The sequence below is a fragment of the Struthio camelus genome, chromosome 11 (assembly GCF_040807025.1).
Source record: "Struthio camelus isolate bStrCam1 chromosome 11, bStrCam1.hap1, whole genome shotgun sequence".
Classification (NCBI taxonomy): Eukaryota; Metazoa; Chordata; class Aves; order Struthioniformes; family Struthionidae; genus Struthio; species Struthio camelus.
In genome coordinates, this window is record NC_090952.1 from 21936430 (window position 1) to 21955217 (window position 18788).

Sequence of the window (18788 nt, forward strand, 5' to 3'; positions counted from 1 at the left end):
TGGGATCACGAGGAGATCCTACTCAGGTCTAGGGCTGGATTCATTTGAGTAGACTATACAAGTTCTTACATCCAGGTCAACTCCATTCAGTTATTGCTAAGAAACTCTATTACAGTTTCTCTACCAACACCAGAAGTTAAATCGAGCTTTAATTCTCTGGACCAGTGCTCTATTACTTCGGCTGTACCCTCCTAAATGCATGGAGGCTCTCACCCCCCACAGCTACAGGCAGCTACATTTGGTGTTGGCTCTGTGCTTGTGCACTGATGCAGAAGTTGCCTCCGCACAGCACCTAAGTGGGTAACCTTGAAAATGCAAAGCCGTAAGATGACAAGTCTGGAAGTGCCAGGGCAGGAGAGACTTGAGACGCAGCCTGTGCAGAGGAAGAAAAAGTGCCCACGCTCTGTCACGAAGATCCAGACAACCACCTCCTGATCATCTGGTACTTAAAAGGTGCACCTCTAAACTACCAACATGTTTTACCTGGGAGCCCTTCAAAACTGAAGTGTCCTAGCCGTATGCAGACACCATTAAGTGACCTCTCAGGAGCTAATTCTCTAGTCTCAGGGAAGCCTAAAATATTATAGTTCAATGAGTGCTTTGCCTGTACAAATACTGCAGGATCAGGCCCACCAGCATCAGCTGTTTCCAACAGCCCTGCAGACATTCGCAGAGGGCTGGGCTCCGCTCTCCATAGCGTAAGTACAAATCTGAAGCAGCTCCATTCTCTTCAATGGCATCGTTTTGCATTTACACCAGTACACTGAACACAAAACAGAGCACACCATAAATATTTTAGCTGCTTTTTCAGCTTTGTTATTCTGTTCAAAGCAGGAAACATGACAAACCTTTGATTGTTTTGCTTAATACCAAACAATAATTCAAAGAGAGACAAACAAGCAACATTAAATGATGCCTGTGATATTCAGGAAGAGCTGATGAATTAGAAGAACCTGATGAGAACAGCATGGATCAGAGCTGCACCTTCCCCTCCCGCCTGCGGATGCCGCACATCCCCTCCGCGCTGGTCAGCAGCACTCATCGCGCTGCAAGGCAAGGAGCAACCCTGGCCAGGCTGGATGCGTGGTCAGTCGTGCTAGGGCATCTTATATTTTCTATATTCGCAGCGTGACCTGCTGCCTCCAGAGCGGCAGCCACCAAAGTTAAAAATATTTTTAAAAAACTCCTGTGAATGTAACGATTGTCCAGGCTGCTCTTCCCTTGAGAGTCACCACACTCAAAAGCCACTTACAAAGCAAACAAGTCCAGTCTCCTAGGAGCAGAGACGCAGCCTGGCCTGGCATCGCTCGCCTGGGCACTTCTGCTGATTTCTGCAGTGTCTGGTGGGTAAAACTGCCACCCACAAGCAAGTGTCAGGACTGCCCCGGAATTTGAAAGAAATGATTAATTTCTGTGCCCATTTCTGCCACCAGAAAGCTGGACGTGGACATACGTGCACCCACGCCTCTGGCTTTGCAGCCCTTCCTCTCCGCACATAATCCATCACACTCTCAGCACGGGGTATCTGAGCCCCTTACAGGCGACGCACCGACAACATCCTGCTTGGGCGTTCAACAAGTTATTTGTGCAGCGCTTAAAGCCTGGATGAAACGACGACACCGCCAAACACGTACGCTACGGTTCTGTGCAAACACGAGGCTGCACGGCGCGTGCATTCATTATTGATGCCCCATGTAAGCAGATGCTGCAAGGCCTGGAGGCTGCAGCCTCAGCCCCGGCCCCAGCCCGGCCGCCCTCCCGCACGCGGTTGCGCACGACTCCCCCGGGCGAGCGTGGAGGGCCTGGCGTGCCCCGGGGCTGCCTCCGTCCGCACTCACCTCCGGCAGCGGCATCCCGTTGATGATGAGGTCGGGCTGCTGGGGGCTCTGCCCCGTGAAGGTGTGGTGGTAGATGTGGTTGGAGCCAGCGTTCCTGCTGTTCTGGTTCTCCACGTTGAGGAAGGTGCTCTCCGACCGACGGCAGCCCAGCGGCAGCGTCTGCTGATGATAGTCAAAGTAGTTGAGGGATGACGTGAGAGAGGAGCAGCTCACAACGTTCATTTTATCCGTCTCTTCCACGTCCCGCGGTACCAGGCGGATATCGTTCTTGCTGATTTTTTTCTTCTTGCTTGATTTCTTTTGATGCCCATAGGAGTACTCTGCAATTCTGGGGGACAGAAGCAAAATGAATAGCTAAAATCATCCCAAACTCTGCCTTGCTAAATAAACACTAAGAAACCCAGAGGGCTTGGGCCCATCTCCATGTAGGCTTCTTAGTCATGCACATTACGTCATGTATTGGGTCTTGTGGCACTATATGGTCTTCACCTTATTATCACATGTATAATGTTTTTAGGTTAGATATGTAAAATAAAGGGAAGGGAAAACGCCTCTGTGTTTTGCTAGCGTTTTTAACTGCTTATATGTAGTTACTAGGAATAAAGTCCAGCCTGCAGAAGAGAAAAATGGAGATGTTAAAATCCATGAACTGAAAAGGGTACCTGAATTCATTTCCATATGTAATAAGGATTTTAAAAGTGATTTAATTTGGTTCCCGTAATGAAAATTCAAAATGAATAGCAGATTTTTTCCCAGTTCATTTTCCATAGCAGTAAATAAAGCAAACCCAGAAGCAGTCCTAGCTGGCAAGCTCTGTTCTATCACACTCCAAAGGCTGCTTGTTTATTAATGTTTTATCCAAATTGCTAGTATTTTGACTATCTCCTGATAACACCTGATAACTTGAAATCTTTTCTCTAACCATTTCCTGTTCCTCACTCCCCCACTACACACACACATCCTTCTGCTGGGAAATGCTTTTGCCTTCTACAGAACAACTGTGTTTTGCAAAGAGAAATGATCCTTTTTGACCCTTTTTTTACTGCAAGCTTATTTTTCTCTGCCTTTCTTTCCCTCTTTGCTTCCCACCTGCCAAAAGAATCAACTGATTAAGTGCCTTGTTTGCCTTCTACAAAACACTGGAGGAAGAAAGTTACCATAAAACACTACCCCAGAAAATAATAAAAAATACGACTGCACCTTGCATTAACTCTGTATGCTCTGCTCAAAGTGACTGTGGCTCATTTTTCCACAGGGGCCAACAGAACCATAACGAAGGCCCCACAGATGAATATGTGCATGCACAGCGCGAGGCATCCCAGCATTTCCCAGGGAAACACATTAAATTGTACCACAGTCAGAAATATACATGCGAAAGTCGCGAGTCTGTTCCTCTTCTTATTATGATAGCAGCATTTAAAAAGGGGAAAAATCCAATAACTGCAACAGAAATAATAGGATGAATAAATAATACAGTTTATCTCGAAAAGCAAATATTGGACAAATATTCTTGTTCCAAAAAGCTAATTGCCTGAGCATGAAAATGCCACCCAGTTGAACAGCTCTCTCATATAACCTTATGTGCCTCATAAATTAACACATTTTATGAAGACTCTCCAGCAGATGTTGTTAAGAACCTTTAAAATAAAGAAATGGCAAGTCTAAATGCACACACACAACGCAGGGAGGGGGTGCCCGATGATCACAAACACCGCTCAGCCTCTCTATTACTTCTTTACCTCTGCAGCTGACTTCTGCTGATCAGATTCACGCTGATAACAGACCGTGCATTCCCCTGAGTGTGTAAATAAATCAGAGGAACGCAGGGATTTCTGTTGTGCCAACAATCTTTATGCTGCTGACTGGTCTAACAATGCTTGATGAAGCTTTAATTGTTTTGTTTACCTAAATGTTTAAGTTTGGCAATGCGAGATCCCAATTATTTCCTGCAGGCATTCATTTTGCTGTCCTTTCTCTATTGACCAATTATTTAATTAAACTGCACTTCATTAATCCCTAAGCCATCACACTAAACCTAGCGCTTATACATATGTGTGAAGCTGTTAGGGGCATCACCACGATTTGATTTTTATACATTCAGATCCTATTCTCGTTTAATGGGCCGAGCTGGCAAGAAATCCAGTATATTAGCTTTCACTTAAAGCTAGACATCCCATAATACAGCACATAGCAGGCTTTATTTGCAGATGATTTTTCCCCATCAAGCAAAAAGGCTTATAAACGCACTTTATGTTGTGAAAATGGGGTGTAAAGACTGAACTCTCCGTCATTATTTCTGTGTAAATAAAACTTTAAAGACTGCACATCCTCCCGCACTACAGATTTGCCACAGGCGATCATACGTTTCAAAGGTAGAGCAAAATTAATTTCCATTCCTCCCATCTGAAATGACTCAGTGCTGAAGGAATGGAGAAGTCATGGCTATTTCACTAGTAACAGGATTAAACCATTTATGAGGCATTGCAGCTGCTCTTTTATGGCATCTGATTGATATTCATGTGTGGTTAGCGTTTGTCTACTAACTTGTGTAACACAGAGAATAGTAAAAGAGAGACAATAATCGCAGGGCTGTTACATATTCAGGGGACTCCGTTTCACATATTAGCCTTTCATAGCCGCTCGGGCTTCAGACGCAGCAGTGACCTACCTACCCTCCCGCATTTCGGACCCGGCATCGCACCTTCATCTAGGGCAGCAGAACGCCGCGCTGTAAAAACAACCGCTAAAACCACCGCCAAGAGCCAGCCCGGCCGTAACGATCGCAGGAGCGCTGGACACACGGGGGAAAAGGGAATTTTTTTTTTTTTTCCCTTCACTCTTCACTCGGGCCCCCTTGTCATTTGTCACCGGGGGCCGCATCCGCGCCGCCGGGGCACAATAGGTCTTTTGAGAGGAGAGAAAAGGCTGAGGGACACGGCGGCGCTCGGCGACTCCTCGCCGAGCCCTGGCTGCCGGCGCGGCGCGTCCTCCCACGGCCCCGCCGGCGCCCGGGGCAGCCCCACGCGGGAGCGCGCCGGCCCCTGCGCGCAGGCAGCGCCCGCTCCGCGCCCCGCGCCCCGCGCCCGCCCGCCCGGCGGCTCTCACCTGCCGCCCCGGGCAGCACGGCTGGGCCCCCCCCCACCCCCCTTTCCCAGAGAGATGATCCGCGCGGGTGAATCTGGGGAATTATTTCTGTAAATACTTTCCCGAGTAAGGGGAAAGGCAAGCAGCCATGCCGGCATAAAAACCTGTTCGCACTGCTCCTGCCACCGAGCAGATAAAAATAACGTATGCTGCAACAGATTGTCGAATCCCAGAATGAAGCTTATTTATTATTCAAGGTTTTTTTTTTCTTCTTCATCTTCTTCTCCTAGATAACAATTTTTTAAAGCTTCTAAGGAAATTTGCCGTGACCCTCACTTTTGTTCCTAAAGCAAATTTAACGCCCCTTCTCCCCCCACCCCGGTACATGACAGCAAATGGAAAAGTAACTGGGATTGCAAAAATCAAAGCACACACTGCCGAGTATATAGAAATAAGGATGTCTTTACCTGCAGTTATAGGTCCTGATTTCCTTGTTATCCCTTTTGCACTTTACTGCCACGAAGATCATGGTGACAAAAAGAATGGCCGCAATAGACCCCAGGGCGATAATGAAAATCAGAGACAAGTTAACAGATCCTATGGATTCCTGGGCATCCAAAGCTGGAGAGAGGTATATCAAAATCAAGGCAGAAGCTGAGAGAGATGTTTTTCCATGGTCATGAGCCACCACAATCAGCTCATACGCTGTCTTTGCATTCTCCCCAAAGGCTCTGGTGGTCCTTATCTCTCCATTGACCTGGTCTATCTCAAAAAATCCTCTGTCTCCTTCGACCATTTCATAGGAAAGTCTGCCATTTTCACCCTCGTCGTAGTCATCCGCCTTGACCACTGTCACTAAGTAGCCGACCCCCGCATTCCTGGGGATGTACACTTCAGCAGTCCCGTTGACCAGCGGAGGGGCTGTGATCACAGGAGTGTTGTCATTGACATCCAGGACGATCACCCTGACGGTGGCATTGCTCTGCAGCGAGGGGTTACCCCCATCCTTTGCCAAGACCTTGAACTCAAAGGCCTTCGTCTGTTCATGATTGAAGGACCTCAAAGCATAGATATCCCCAGAATTGGGGTTGATGGAGACATAGGTGAAGACGGGCATGTCCCTGACTTGGGAGGGCACGATCTGATAGGAGACACTGCCGTTGAGACCCAGGTCGGGGTCCCTCGCTGAGACAGAGAGGAGGTAGGCCCCTGGGGTGTTGTTCTCCTGCACAATGACCTGGTAATAGGGCTTGGAGAAGTGGGGATGGTTGTCATTCTCATCAGTGATCTTGACAGTGAAGGACTTGGTGGCCTGCAGGGAGGGGACGCCATTGTCCCTGGCCTGGATGGTGAGATTGTACTGGTCCCTCTGCTCCCGGTCCAGACGCCCATCCACAAGGATGGTGGAGAAGCTCTCGTACTCCTGCAGCCGGAAAGGCACGTTACCCAGGAGCTTGCACTGCACCCGGCCGTTGGCCCCGGAGTCGCGGTCTGAGACACGCACCAGGGCAATGACGTACCCCGGTGGGGCATTCTCGCTCACCTCCACCAGCTCGCTGTTGACGGAGAGCAGGTTAATGAGAGGAGGGTTGTCGTTGGCATCCTGGATGCTGACAGTCACTTTGCAATGGGCAGGGATGGAGTTAGGCCCCAAGTCCTTGGCCTGCACGTCCAGCTCATAGACGTGACCTTCCTCATAGTCGATGGCACCACTAACTGTGATGAGGCCACTCTGGGGGTCAATCTGGAAAAGCTCCCGGGCCCTCTCAGAGACGTAGCTGTGGAAGGAGTAGAGCACCTGCCCATTGGTGCCCTCATCCGGGTCAGAGGCATTGAGGCGGATAACAGGCGTGCCTGGTGGGGAATTTTCAGGCACGCTGACAGTGTAGGCCGGCTCCTCGAAGAGCGGGTTGTTGTCGTTGGAGTCAATCACACGGATGCTGAGCTCCACCGTACCAAAGTTGGGTGGGTCGCCGCCGTCCAGTGCTGTGATCACGTAGCTGTAGTGGGACTGGGTCTCACGATCCAGGCTCTTCTCCACCACTAGCTCGGCGAAGCGGGATCCATCACCCCGTGTCTTGGTCTCCAGCCCAAAGAGGTCGTTGGGCGTGATCTCATAGCTCTGCACGCCAAAGCTGCCTGAGTCCGGATCGTAGGCGCTCTCCAGTGGCACCCGGGTGCCAGGGCTGGCCGTCTCCGAGATCTCCAGCTCGATCTGGTCGGTGGGGAAGCTGGGCGCGTTGTCATTGAGGTCCTTGATCTCTAGCTTGATCACGCAGATCTCCATGGAGCTGGACATCACCTCCAGCGAGATGACGCACTTGGGGCTCTGCCGGCACAGCAGGTCCCGGTCGATCTTCTGCTTGGTCACCAGCAGCCCCGAGCCGGGGCTGATGTCCACCAGGTGAGGGGCCGAGTTGGAGACCACCCGGAAGGCGGTGGGCTGCCGGGAGTCTAGCACGAAGCCCGCGTCCCGGGCATCCTTGGCGACGTTAGCGATCACGGTGCCGGCCCGCTGCTCCTCCTCCACCGAGTACTTGAGGTTGATGAGGGCCCCGGCGCCGGCCCACAGCAAGGCGGCCCCCAGCAGCGCCGGGAGAGCCCCCATCGCCGCGCCCGCCCCCTCCAACCGCCGCGCCGCGCCCCGACGGCCGCGCCGCCTCCGCCAAGGGGGCGGCCGCCGCCGGCTCAGGGCCCCGCCGCCCTCATGCCGGGCAGCGCCCGCCGAACTTCCCGGGGACGGCGGGCATGTGCGGCCCCGCGGCCGCTCTTCCCCCTCGCCGCCGCCGCCCGCTCAGGCGCTGCGAACCGGCGGCGCCGCGGATGTGCCGGGCATGGTGTGCGGGAGCTGGCCGCCGAGCCGAGCCGAGCCGAGCCGAGCCGAGCCGAGCCGAGCCGAGCCGAGCCGCACCGCGCCGCGCCGCGCTGCCGAGCCGAGCCGCGCCGCGCTGCCGACCCCGCTCCCGCCGGCGCTCGCTGCGGCGGCCGCACGCCACTGCCCGCAGTCCGGAGCGCCGGCGGGCGGCGCGGGGGCGGGCGGCTGCGCGCCGCCGCCAATGGGAGCGCGGGGGCGGGGCCGGCCCGCCGCGCCACCGCCAATGGGCGGCGCTGCCGGGCGGGGGGGCGGAGCCAGGGCGGGCCCCGCGGAGCGGCTCGGCGCGGCCGGCAGCGGAGCCGCGGCGGCGGCGCGGCGCGGCGCGGTGCGGTGCGGAGCGGGGGCGGGCGCCGGGAAGGGGTCTCCGCGCGGCGCTCCGTCCACCCCGGCTCCCCGCCGCCGCTCCGGGCACCGGGAGGCACCGGGAGCTTTTTTTGTAGCGCCGCTGCGGAGAGCCCAACGCTGCCCGAGCTCCGGCGGGGCGGCCCGTGGGCACCGGCACTGGGCACCGGCACAGTGTCCGCGGCCACGCCGCCGCCGCCGCCGGCGGAGGCACCGCGGGCGCCGCCGTCCCCTGTGTCCGGAGCCGCGCATCGCCCGCTTGCCCCGGGGAGCGGGCGGAGCAGCACCGCCGGCAGCGCCGCGGCGGCCCCGCGGGCTGGGCTCCCCGCGCCGGGCAGCGCCGCGCGGCCGCACGTCCCGCCGAGCAGCCGCGGGCAGCGCGGCCCCCGGGGCCCGCCGTCACCTCCGAGCCCGGCGCGCACCGGGGAGGTGTGGAGGGCTTGCAGCGTAGGAAGCGAAAAATGCAAACATCTTCCTGGCGACTGTAAAAATTGGCAGCGTTTTATGTTCACTGTTAATTAGCTTTTAATTCGCTCTGAGATGCGGAGTTCTGCAGCTGGGAAAGGCAACATGGTACCGTCTTATCTCTTAAAAATAAAACTTCCATTTTACTTCTCCTGGTTACTTACCTTGGATCTCCGTGTGTGGCACGGAAGTGCATTTAGTTATAATTAAAAAGGCCTAAAAGGGGCTCCAAGAAGACTTTCTGCCTCGAACACAGGATGCTATTTGTGCATTTGGCAGCTTTCTGAAATACTGCCCGGAGTATTTCGGCAGCACAATTAGCGGGGCACGCAGAGGCTCGCAGGGCTGAGCTGAGAAGCTCTTAGCTGCAAACTCTCAGACAAGCTATTCCCGGCCCGAGTTTAAGGAGAGGGGCCGCGCCGCTGCGCCCTTGCGGCAAGCCTGGCCGGGCAGCCGCGCATCGATAGCGGCCAGCCGGCGCCTCGGCCAGGGCACCGCGCCGGGGAAGGCGGCCCGGCCGGCAGCCGCGGCGTGAGCGCGACCGGGGCCGCAGCCCCGTGGGGGCGGCTGCGCAGGGGGGGCCGCCGCCGCCTTGGCCCCGCCGGAGCCCCGCGGGAGCAGCCCGCCCCGGGGCGGCGGCGGCGGCAGCGGTTCGCCCCCTCCGCCCCGGCCCGGCCGCGCCGTCGGGCCCGGCCGCACCTTCCCAGGCACAACGGCGCCATCTAGCGGCCGCCGCGGGCGGCGCGGGGCGGGAGGGGGCCTCCCTCGGCGGCACCGGGCGGCGCGACCTGCTGCCGCCACACGCCCCGCCGGGACCCTGGCGGGGTCACGCCCCGAGTGGGGCTCCCACATCCCGGGGCCCGACACCACCAGGGACACCGCTCCATCCCCAGACACCTTTCCGTCCCAGGATGCCACCCCCCTCCCAGGACACCACCCCGTCCCCGGACACCACCCCATCTCTGGACACCACCACGTCCCGAGACACCACTCCATCCCAGGACACCACTCTGTCCCAGGACACCATCCCATCCCTGGACACCCCTCCATGCCCAGGACAGCATCCCCCTGAGCACACAGGACACCAGCTGATCGAGCATCCCTACAAAGTGCACAGAGGCCACCAGGCCCATGCCACTGAAGGGTCACCAACCCGCCACCTCTGCATGGTCCCTGCCATTTGTCACACTGTCTTCGCTTCCCTACAGCCCCCAGCACTGCACAGCCCCAAGCCCTCCTCGTAGGTTGGCCCCAGTCTCCCCTCCTGCCTCCCCACCACCCTGGTGTCATCTTCCAGGCCTATGGAGCCTGGGCCAAACATCTCCCCAGGCCCTGGGAGGCATTTGGGGTTTGCAGAGCGCAAGCAAGAGGAGAAAGCCGTCTGTTACGTGCTCCTTGCCTTCCTCGGGCGGCAGCGCCGTGAGTTGCTGTGGCCAGAGAGCAGGGGACGAAAAGTCAGAGAGGCAGCAGGTAGGGACGGCGCAAGTGGGTGAAACCTCAGCAGCTGTGCTCGCAAAGTCTTCCTTGGAAAAATTAATTCTGATGACTTGAACTGTGCCATGCGGATTGAAAAACTGGCTGAAGGATCATAAACAAAGGGTAATTAGAAACAGGGGGAGGTGTTTATGGGGTACTGCAGGGATCTAGGTTAGGTCTGCTCTCATTTAATACTCTCATTAATGACCTGGAAAGAGGGAGTAAACTGCACATTAATGAATTTGGCAGATGATGCTATACTGGGAGGTGCTGTGAGCTCCGGCAAGCATAGAAAATTAACACAAAGGGGCCTAGTGAGATTAGAAACATGGGCAGGAAAAAGCAAAATGCAATGTGCCTTGGACAAATGCAAGTGAGTACATCTGGGAAGCGAGTGCAAGGGCCAGCTGACAGCTGAAAGGGGCGCACTGGAAAGCAAGAGGGCCGAGCAAGGCAGGCAGCACCTCTGCTGCCCCGGCAAGGCTGAAGGGACCCTGGAAAGAGGAAGCGTTTGGGGTTCGGTGCCTTGGGCCCAGGAAGAGGAGAGGGAAGAGCCGCTGGGGTGCGGAGCTGCACGTCAGAAGGCAGAGAGATGGCGCGGGGAGGCCCAGGCGCGGCCGGGCCGGGAGCGCGGGGCTCCCTTTGCATAGACAAATTGCCGGCAGTTCAGGGGGAAGCAACGCAAGTGATCAAAGACTTGGAGAGACTGATTTCTGAAGGAAGATTAAAAGGCTTAAATACATATATTGCTTGGCTAAGAGCTGTCCACAGGGAGAGAAAATAGGAGCCTTACAGATCTGGTTGGTGTAAACACAGAGGGAGGGAAAGAATTATTTAATACAGTACAAGGGGCATCACCAGAAGGGATGAAGGAAATGAAGAAATGGAACATTTAGGTTGAATGTCACAGGGGAAAAAAACCCCTCTGCTGACACTGAAAATTATGAGGCTGCGGCGTGATTCCCTGGAGGGAAAAAGTTCTGTGGCTGGAGATATTTAAAACCAGACAGGATCAGTCTGAATATAAAGGCACTCGGGATCAGTCACTGACAGGGGAAGTGTGCAGGAGCACAAGCTAGGCAGGCACACACCTAATTGGCCAGCTTTTTCTCTGCTGAAAGATTTCCTTACGAAATCACATATTAAAGGACTGCAATTTTTATTTATTGCATATACGCATTTCTGTTACCACCGCAAAGGAGATAACTGACATGAGGAACACTGAGCCGGGCACTCGGGGACACCTTACAGCCGCTCAGGGAGGAGCCCCTGAAATCTGAGAAACGACCTCAATATAGTTAGAGAGGAGAGGGTAAGAGCTGGGTTAAGTGACTGGCCCAAGGCTACCGAGCGGGTGGGTGGCAGACCCCACCCCACCGGTGTTTGGTGTCCCTGTCCCGTGTGACAAGCCCTGGACCAGGGTCTCTTGCAGCTTTTGCTTCTGCAGAGCGGTTCGTATCCCAGCGAATTTCTCCAGGACGCCTCAGCACTGTGTGTGAGCAAAGACCTGCAATGCAACCTCTGGCCAGCTGCACGGCACCAGTAACCTTGGCCCATACTTCATACTTTCGCCCTCGGTTAATTCTCAGTATTTAGTTTGCCAGAGATGGTGACTGGCTCCCGCAGGAGAAAAGCAAGGATCGATTCCAGCCCCACCCCTGCCCCGCTCCCGCCTCGCTGGAGGTCTGGGAGTCCTGTCAACAAAATGGATTAATAGTCCTATTATCAGTTCAGATAGATAGCCGGGGTGAGGAGAAAACATCGCGTCCCAGGGAGCTCGAGTAGGCACATTAATAAAGATGCCACACGTCGGCTCTGAAATCTGAAAGCTTCGCTCCGCTCCTTGCAACACAATTAGTTTACGCGGAGCCCGACGCTCTCATCACGATGCGCCCGACGTTGTCCCAGCAGCGGGCCGGGCCGGAGTGGGGACAGCGCGGCGCCGCCTGCCCGGGCGGCAGATGCCAAGCGCCAGCAGCCCGGCTCCGGCGGCAGCATCCGGTTCCCTAGCAACCTGGGCAGGCAGCGGGGCCGCATCCTGCCGCGGGGCCTGGCCTGCGGCGAGCTGGCCTCGGCCTCCCCAGCGCCAGCTCACTTGCAGGAATAAATAAATAAATTAAATAAATAAACAAATAAATAAATAAGCAACCCCTGCCTCCAGCAAATCTGGAAAACGCAGGTCAGGGAGCGGCGTCCGCGGCCAGCTGAAGGACGCCGGGCGCCTGCAGCTGCGGGAGGTGCCCACGCTCACCCGGCACCCGCACCGGCGGCAGGGCGGCACATCCCGCACCCCAGGGAGCCGAGCCGGAGCCCGGCCGGCAGCCGGCAGGACAAGGAGGCATCGCGGCCCGTCATTCAGCCGGCTCAGCAGCGGATGCAGGCAGCGCATAACAAAGATATCGGTTCTGGTTCTGCCCACACTGTAAAATAATGAAAGCTTTTAATTAAAGGAAAGTGGTGCAGCCTGCAGCCTTTTGTTTGAGCTCTGATGGGAATAGCTTTCCTTTCCAGCCCAGCGTTTAGAGCTGTCTCTCTCGTACCTGTCAAAAAACTAAATCTCAGGATCTAAAACATGTATATTTAAAGCTGTGGTATCAGGGCACTGTCAAGGCTGGGATTTCTTATTAAACAGGGGGAAAGGACAAACGCTGGGTGAGGCTGTGGCCAAAATAGCAGAGCGAGCCGGCAAGGCAGCCAGCAACCCCCCAGCACCCGGCCATAACGCCGCCGGAGCGCGTTATAACGCCGCTGCGTCATAACGCAGCCTGAATCTCTGAAATTTGTTTTAACGCTGAAGCGGAACTGGTGTCTTGTTAATTTTTCAAAACCTTTCTTTTAATTTCACGTTTAACATTTCTGAAGTTTTGTTTTTCCCCTTTCCCGCACCTTTCCCTTCTATCTGCTAAGCAAAGTAAAATAAATGATGTAGGTTTTTTTTTTTTCCTTTCTTTGCTTACCCAGTTCTGCAGAACTTGAAAGCTTTTCAAAGCATCTGGGTATTGAGCGTTACAGTTTAGGTTTGTGCTGTTCTTTCCCTCAGCAATGTTTCTAATATCAGAGCAAACTAGAAAAATTGCTGCATAGAAAAAGGAAATGAGAAATAGTAAAACCGGGGGCAAAATCCCCAGACCACTCACTAGGCATCAGCCACGGGTGGAAAAAGGCAAGACCTAAAAAAGGAGGAAAATACAATATTTCGTATTTTGGAGTTTGATGGGGGTTTTTTCGGGGGGGGGAATCTGACAAAATATGCAGCTTGCAATTAGGCACAAAAACGTTCTCCCATCCTACGGGAATTTAGTACAAGCCCGCTCTCGGGAGGTCCCCGCAAGAGCCAGACCTCAGCGGGCGCTGGGACGCCTCGGCGCCCTGCGGACGGTCTGTGCAAGGCTGCTCGCCGTTTGCACACCATGCAGATAAAGGACGGCTGCTGTAAAATGTTGAGTCTTTAGACTATAAAAAAACTGTCTTTCTAAGCTGAAATCCAACTTTATTTGTACTCCTGCAATTCCATTGAAGTCAGCAGGGTTTCCTGGCTGCTAGCAAGGGCCGCGCCTGGCGTGCCCTTTCGCAGAGGTTAAAGCGCCAAAGAGAGGACAGCATCGCTCCGAAGGATTCGATAAACTTCTATCACTCAATAGTTTAATTCACTTTTACTGATGCAGCATCTTCTATCAAAGATTACATGATGCTGAATAATCATGAAGCACATAATGCAGAGCCAGACAGGCAGTTATAATCAAATTTAAAGCCTGCATTAAAAAAGTGGCAGGTGCGGGGCTAATTCTCTGCTCTTGCACGGCCGTCAGTCCAGAGGCAGCACGCCGGGACTGCTCCCAGCTCACGCGGCCTGCCTGGCAGCACAATTCAGTGGCACGAAGGGGGTCGGAGGGGCGTCTGTGCCCCGGGACGTCCAGCTCCGGCAAGCGCTGCACTGCGCGGAGAGCTCGTGCGGCGGGAGGGCTGAAATCACCGCATTGTCTTCTCCCGAGCCAGCTCGGGCCGAGGCGCTGGGTACGAGCGCAGGCAGCGCAGGGAGGCCAGCGCCGGCCTGACGCGGCTCAGCCGCAGCCGTCCGAGGAGCTGCCGGTGAGGAGCTCGGCACACGCTGCTCCGACCGAGAGCACAGGAGATGGCATCAGTGCAAGCGGGAGCGAGGGCGATGAACCACTGTCCTTGCAATATGCTCCGTTAAGGCACGGCGTCTGGAGGGCTGCGCGTTTCAGGGCAGCAGTAACACGCTGCCCAGCCTTTCACCTCTGCCTTGCTGGCTTGCGGCCAGCCTGGGCTGGGGGTGGTTATTATCCGACCACGACTTGATGGCCTGGGCAAAACGAGCGCGTTAGTTCTCAGGCCAGCTCCCAGCGGGCACGTCACGAAAAGCTACCGCTATAATTGGCACCCGCGTTGGCTGTCTCAGCAAAGAGGCCGAGAGCGAGCGGGGCGTGCGGGCTGAGCGTGCCTGGAGGCGACCGCCGTGCAGGGCCGGGCGCGCTGGGTGCCGGCCCGGCGCCCCGTGCCCGCAGCACCGGCAGGCAGCGCCCGCCGCGGTGCTCCCGCTGCAGCTGCCGTCCGCTGCAAACGCCCTGCGGAGCGCTCGACGGCACGGAGCGGTCGCTGTGCGTGCCCGGCCTCGGCTCAGCAGCAGCGCGAGGTGAGGGAAGGGAGCGGAGGCAAAGCTGTCGTGTTTCCCCGGAAGCACCAGCCAGGAGAGGTGGACGGGAGCCCTCGGTCGGCGTAACTCTCCCGCCGCCGAGAATCCAGCTAGCATCCGCAAAGGCAGCTTAGAGCCACCCTGCAGCGCGGGCCGGCGTGTCTGCACAGCACCTCGCAAAGCAGATCGCCCCTCGGGAGCCTGGCACGAGGCGCCGGGAGCGGCGGGCGCTGGGCAGAGCTCGGCCCCTGCGCGGGCTGTGGCACGAAGCACCATGTCCAAGGAGCTCCCGCTAAGAGGAAACGGTGCCAAAATTAAGGATGGCAAAAGGAAAATGCATTTAGCCTTGCTCACACTGCAGAGCCCACCGCAGGCTCCAGGCAAAGGGGCAAAGCAGAGCCACCAGCCTCGCGTGAGCGTCGGGGCCACTGGTCGCCCGCGGGGAAGCTCCCTGGCCCCGCCGGGGTCAGGGCAGAGCGGGGAACGAACCGCACCTGCAACCCGCAGCCCGAGGGAAAACACGTATTTCAGCCATGCTGTCTAAATATTTCCCGAGCAATCAATTCCAGTGCATAAAACCATCAAACAGGATAACCTCGTGATCAAATGGCCAACAGAGAAAAGTGCTTAATATTATCCACTCCAGATAATGAGCTGCATTTCCAGCACAGGCCCCAAACACACATCATCATGCACTAAATGCCGTGCAATTGCCTGCACAACAAGTTAAGCAAAGATTAAAAGCGAGGAGGAGAGAAGCGGGAGGATGGGAAAGTGAGCACAACGAAACTGCAGTCTGTGCCACGAGTCCGGGCAGCAGCGCAGCCGGCGGAGCGCTGCAGTGCAGTTCAGCGCACAATTGCGTGGTGGACCTTCAGGATCGCGCCTTGGATGCCTGCCTGGATTTACAAACCGTGCACGCTGTTATGAACACAGGTGAAGAGCAGACGGCCTTAGGGTTTACAAGACAGCAATGTCACGGATGAATTAAGAGGAAACCAAGCCTCTCTCTGCAGGAGATCCACCTGCTGGCACAGGTTAACCTAGGTGATGGGAGAATCGCTGCACTTTCTACCCTGCTTGCAAATAGCATGTCTTCTGTGCTCTCCATGTCCTTGTATGGAAAAACAGATTGCAAAGGTCGAGGAACAGAGACCGTGATGGACTCACACTCATGATGGGGAAACCTGGGGAAGGACAGAGCTTTATGCGGTGGTTTCGAGAAATAGCCCTGGGCAATATCTCCAGCCTGAACGGCTCCATGACTAACGCGCAGAGGTTAGCAAACTCTGGGCACCGGCTCCAACAACATCCGTTCTGCCTTTCAAAATGGTTGCAGATACAACCAAGCTACTTACTCTTCTTTTTCCTTTCCTCCTCTCTCCCCTCCTTATTCCAGCACGCTTTGCAGTCGACCCCGTGGGAGGGGAAAGGGACTGCCATACTACCTTCTTCCAGCGGAAGTCAGACATTGGCATTGGCAAAAAGCCGACAGCTCCAAAACGTTCCCTTACTTTTAACCAGAGACAGTCCTGAGCCACAAGACCTGCCCAGCACACCAAGAGGCGGGAAGGATCGTCTCTGGGAAGTTACACCCTGCTCTCGCAGCACCGAGAGCCAGCTGTGAGTTTTAGGCAGAGCTCCTCAGCTGGAGCAATTTGTCACAGCTCCGGTGAAACTGGTGGGGACATGTAAAACCAGCTGAGGATCAGCCGCGGTCGCCGCTCTGGTCCAGGCTCTGACTCCATCCCACCAAGATGCCCGTATTTGGGAATTTGGCTCGGGTTCCTCGCTGGTATTGACTTAGCAGTGTCCTGCGGTTCGGTATTTCAAACACTGCCCGCATGTATCCTGGAACCGGCAATTAGCGGAGCGGGCACGGGTCCCAGAGCATTTACCTCTCCCCCTCACGCTCCCCTGCTACTTCTGCAATTGCAGATGCATGAAAATCACAGAACGCACACGTCCAAAATCCAGCTTTCCCCCAGTGTCTCTGTGTGGATCATTTTCACCCACGAAACTGAGATTCGCACGTTATGGCACCCCTCCTGTGCTGTCTGCGGCGAGCCTGATGTTCCCGTGCAGGAACACAGCCCGGCTATTGGTCGTGTTTAGGCAGAGCGCGCAGAGATGTGAATGTCAGGGAAAGTGATTTGTCACATAACATTACCTACAAGAGAAAGGAGAAAAGGCTAGAAAAATGCCTAACAGTTGCTGTAATTGTGGCCTCTGCAAATGGCTGCAGGATGTCAGACACCAAGTGGGGGAAAGGGCTGGCAGAGCTTATGATGACCGAACCTGAGGTGGACGTTGTTCCAAGCCAGTGATTAATAGTCTGCTAGGATTTATTTTGGCATCAAGAAAAAACGAACGCAGTATCTCTGAAAGATGCCAGATGGGCAGCACAGAGGACGAGCTCCTCCGGTTATGCGCAGGAGCGGTTCGGAGCAGGGACTGGCAGCGGGCAGCACCAGGGCTGGCTGGACCGCGCAGGCGGAGCAGGCGGCCACCTCGGGCCAGGCAACGCTCGCTCCATGTCTGTGGGGTAGCTGCATCCCGGCAGAGACAAGCTGTGTCCTCTTTCTGAGGCCCCAGGACTCCTGGAGCTGTTAGGGGTATAAGTGACCACTCAGCACCTTGCAAAACCCACATAAAAGCGAGGTGGGTGCAGCGCTGCCGGCTCCCATCCTGCGACCCGCAAGCAGAGCCTGCTGAGCAGCAGGAGCAGCAAAGGCAGCCTTGGCCCCATCCTTATTTCAGGTGCGTCTTCTTGCCACATCCTTAGGCTTGGACCTCATTTCTGCCAGGAGCACCAGGGACAAAGCCTTCCTCCCACAGCCCGAGCTGGTCCTCCTCCTGGGGTCTTCACCCCCCAGGCAGCCAAAATGGCTATGGCAGCTCCAGCGGTTGCTCTCTCCAGAGAAAGAGAGTAGGAAAACTTGGTCCCTGGAGAGCCCGTGGCTTGTCCCCCACCGTTGTGCTGGGCGGGCGTCCAAGGCCTTCAGCCTCTCCAGCCACAGTAATAACAAATGCTGATGGTGGCCTTCAGAGAAGGACACTGAGCGGGGAGGTGACAACGGTACCTGAGTCCTTCCAACTACTTGTGTCGCTTGTCTCCTTGCAAAATGAGAGGATGATCTTGGCTCGCCGTGTGATCAGCTACAACCATCTCGCTGCCTGCTGATGCCAACATACCCTCCAATGTGAGGCTAAGGATAAAAGTGAGTCCAGCTGGGCCACAAGATATATTGTTTGGATCAGATGGAGAATTACTTATGCAGTGTTTTATTAACCATAATTGATAGCTGTGCCTGGTAAAATGAGTAATAATCCTGTTGAAAGGGTTGCTTCTGAATCACACAGTGTTATTGCCAATGCTGCAAACTTTCCTCACTGGTCAGCAGGCCACATCCTTCCCTGGAGCACGTGATGCTCAGAAACAAAGAGTACAAACAGGACAGGAACAGTTTTGGGGAAAACATGACAGGTAGGGCCCTCCAGCCCACAGTACCTCTGATTTTTGCACTTTGTCTCATCTCAGCCCACCAGGAACACTATCTCACCCGGCATTTATTTATCCTGCAGCTCCACATCGAGCCAGGACATCTCCCAGGGACAGAGCTCTGCCTGGGGTAAATGGTTGTTGGCTGAGGGAAGAAAATAGAGAAACAGCAATTTACAGGTAGGCATCTACTCTGTACACTGTTTCGTGACCTCCTAGAATTGCAGTCTATTCTCAGCAAGAGATGCATGTGTTCTCTGGGTTCGTCTTGTCTGTAGGTGATCCGATCCCCAAGGACCGGTTTCGCCACGGTAGCGGCCGCGGGGAACTGCTCTCCTATTCGAGGGCATTTCTGGCAGCTCCGCGCGGCGGCGGCGACTGCGCGGGGCGCGAGAGGGGAAGGCGCGTGGGGAGGGCCGGCGGGGCGCGAGACCTGCCGGCAGCGCTGCACCCGGGAGCGGCGGAGCACGCTGCCCCGCGGCCGCCCCGCGCCTTCCCCACCGCGGCACGTCCCCGCCGGCTCGCCAGGCCGCTCGCGGGCTGTTTTCCGTG

The 18788-nt window shown here is 55.7% G+C and overlaps 1 protein-coding gene across 1 annotated transcript in view; it reads right to left on the reverse strand.

Moving 5' to 3' along the window:
* Positions 1–7538, reverse strand: part of PCDH19 (protocadherin 19) — a 75254-nt gene extending 67716 nt beyond the window's left edge. The window contains exons 1-2 of the mRNA XM_068957149.1: positions 5390–7538; positions 1839–2166 (exon numbers count right to left, since the gene is read on the reverse strand). Of these exons, the coding sequence (XP_068813250.1) occupies positions 1839–2166; positions 5390–7530 (2469 nt within the window). The 5' untranslated portion in view covers positions 7531–7538. The remainder of the gene's footprint in view (positions 1–1838; positions 2167–5389) is intronic.
* Between the last annotated feature and the right edge of the window lie 11250 nt (positions 7539–18788).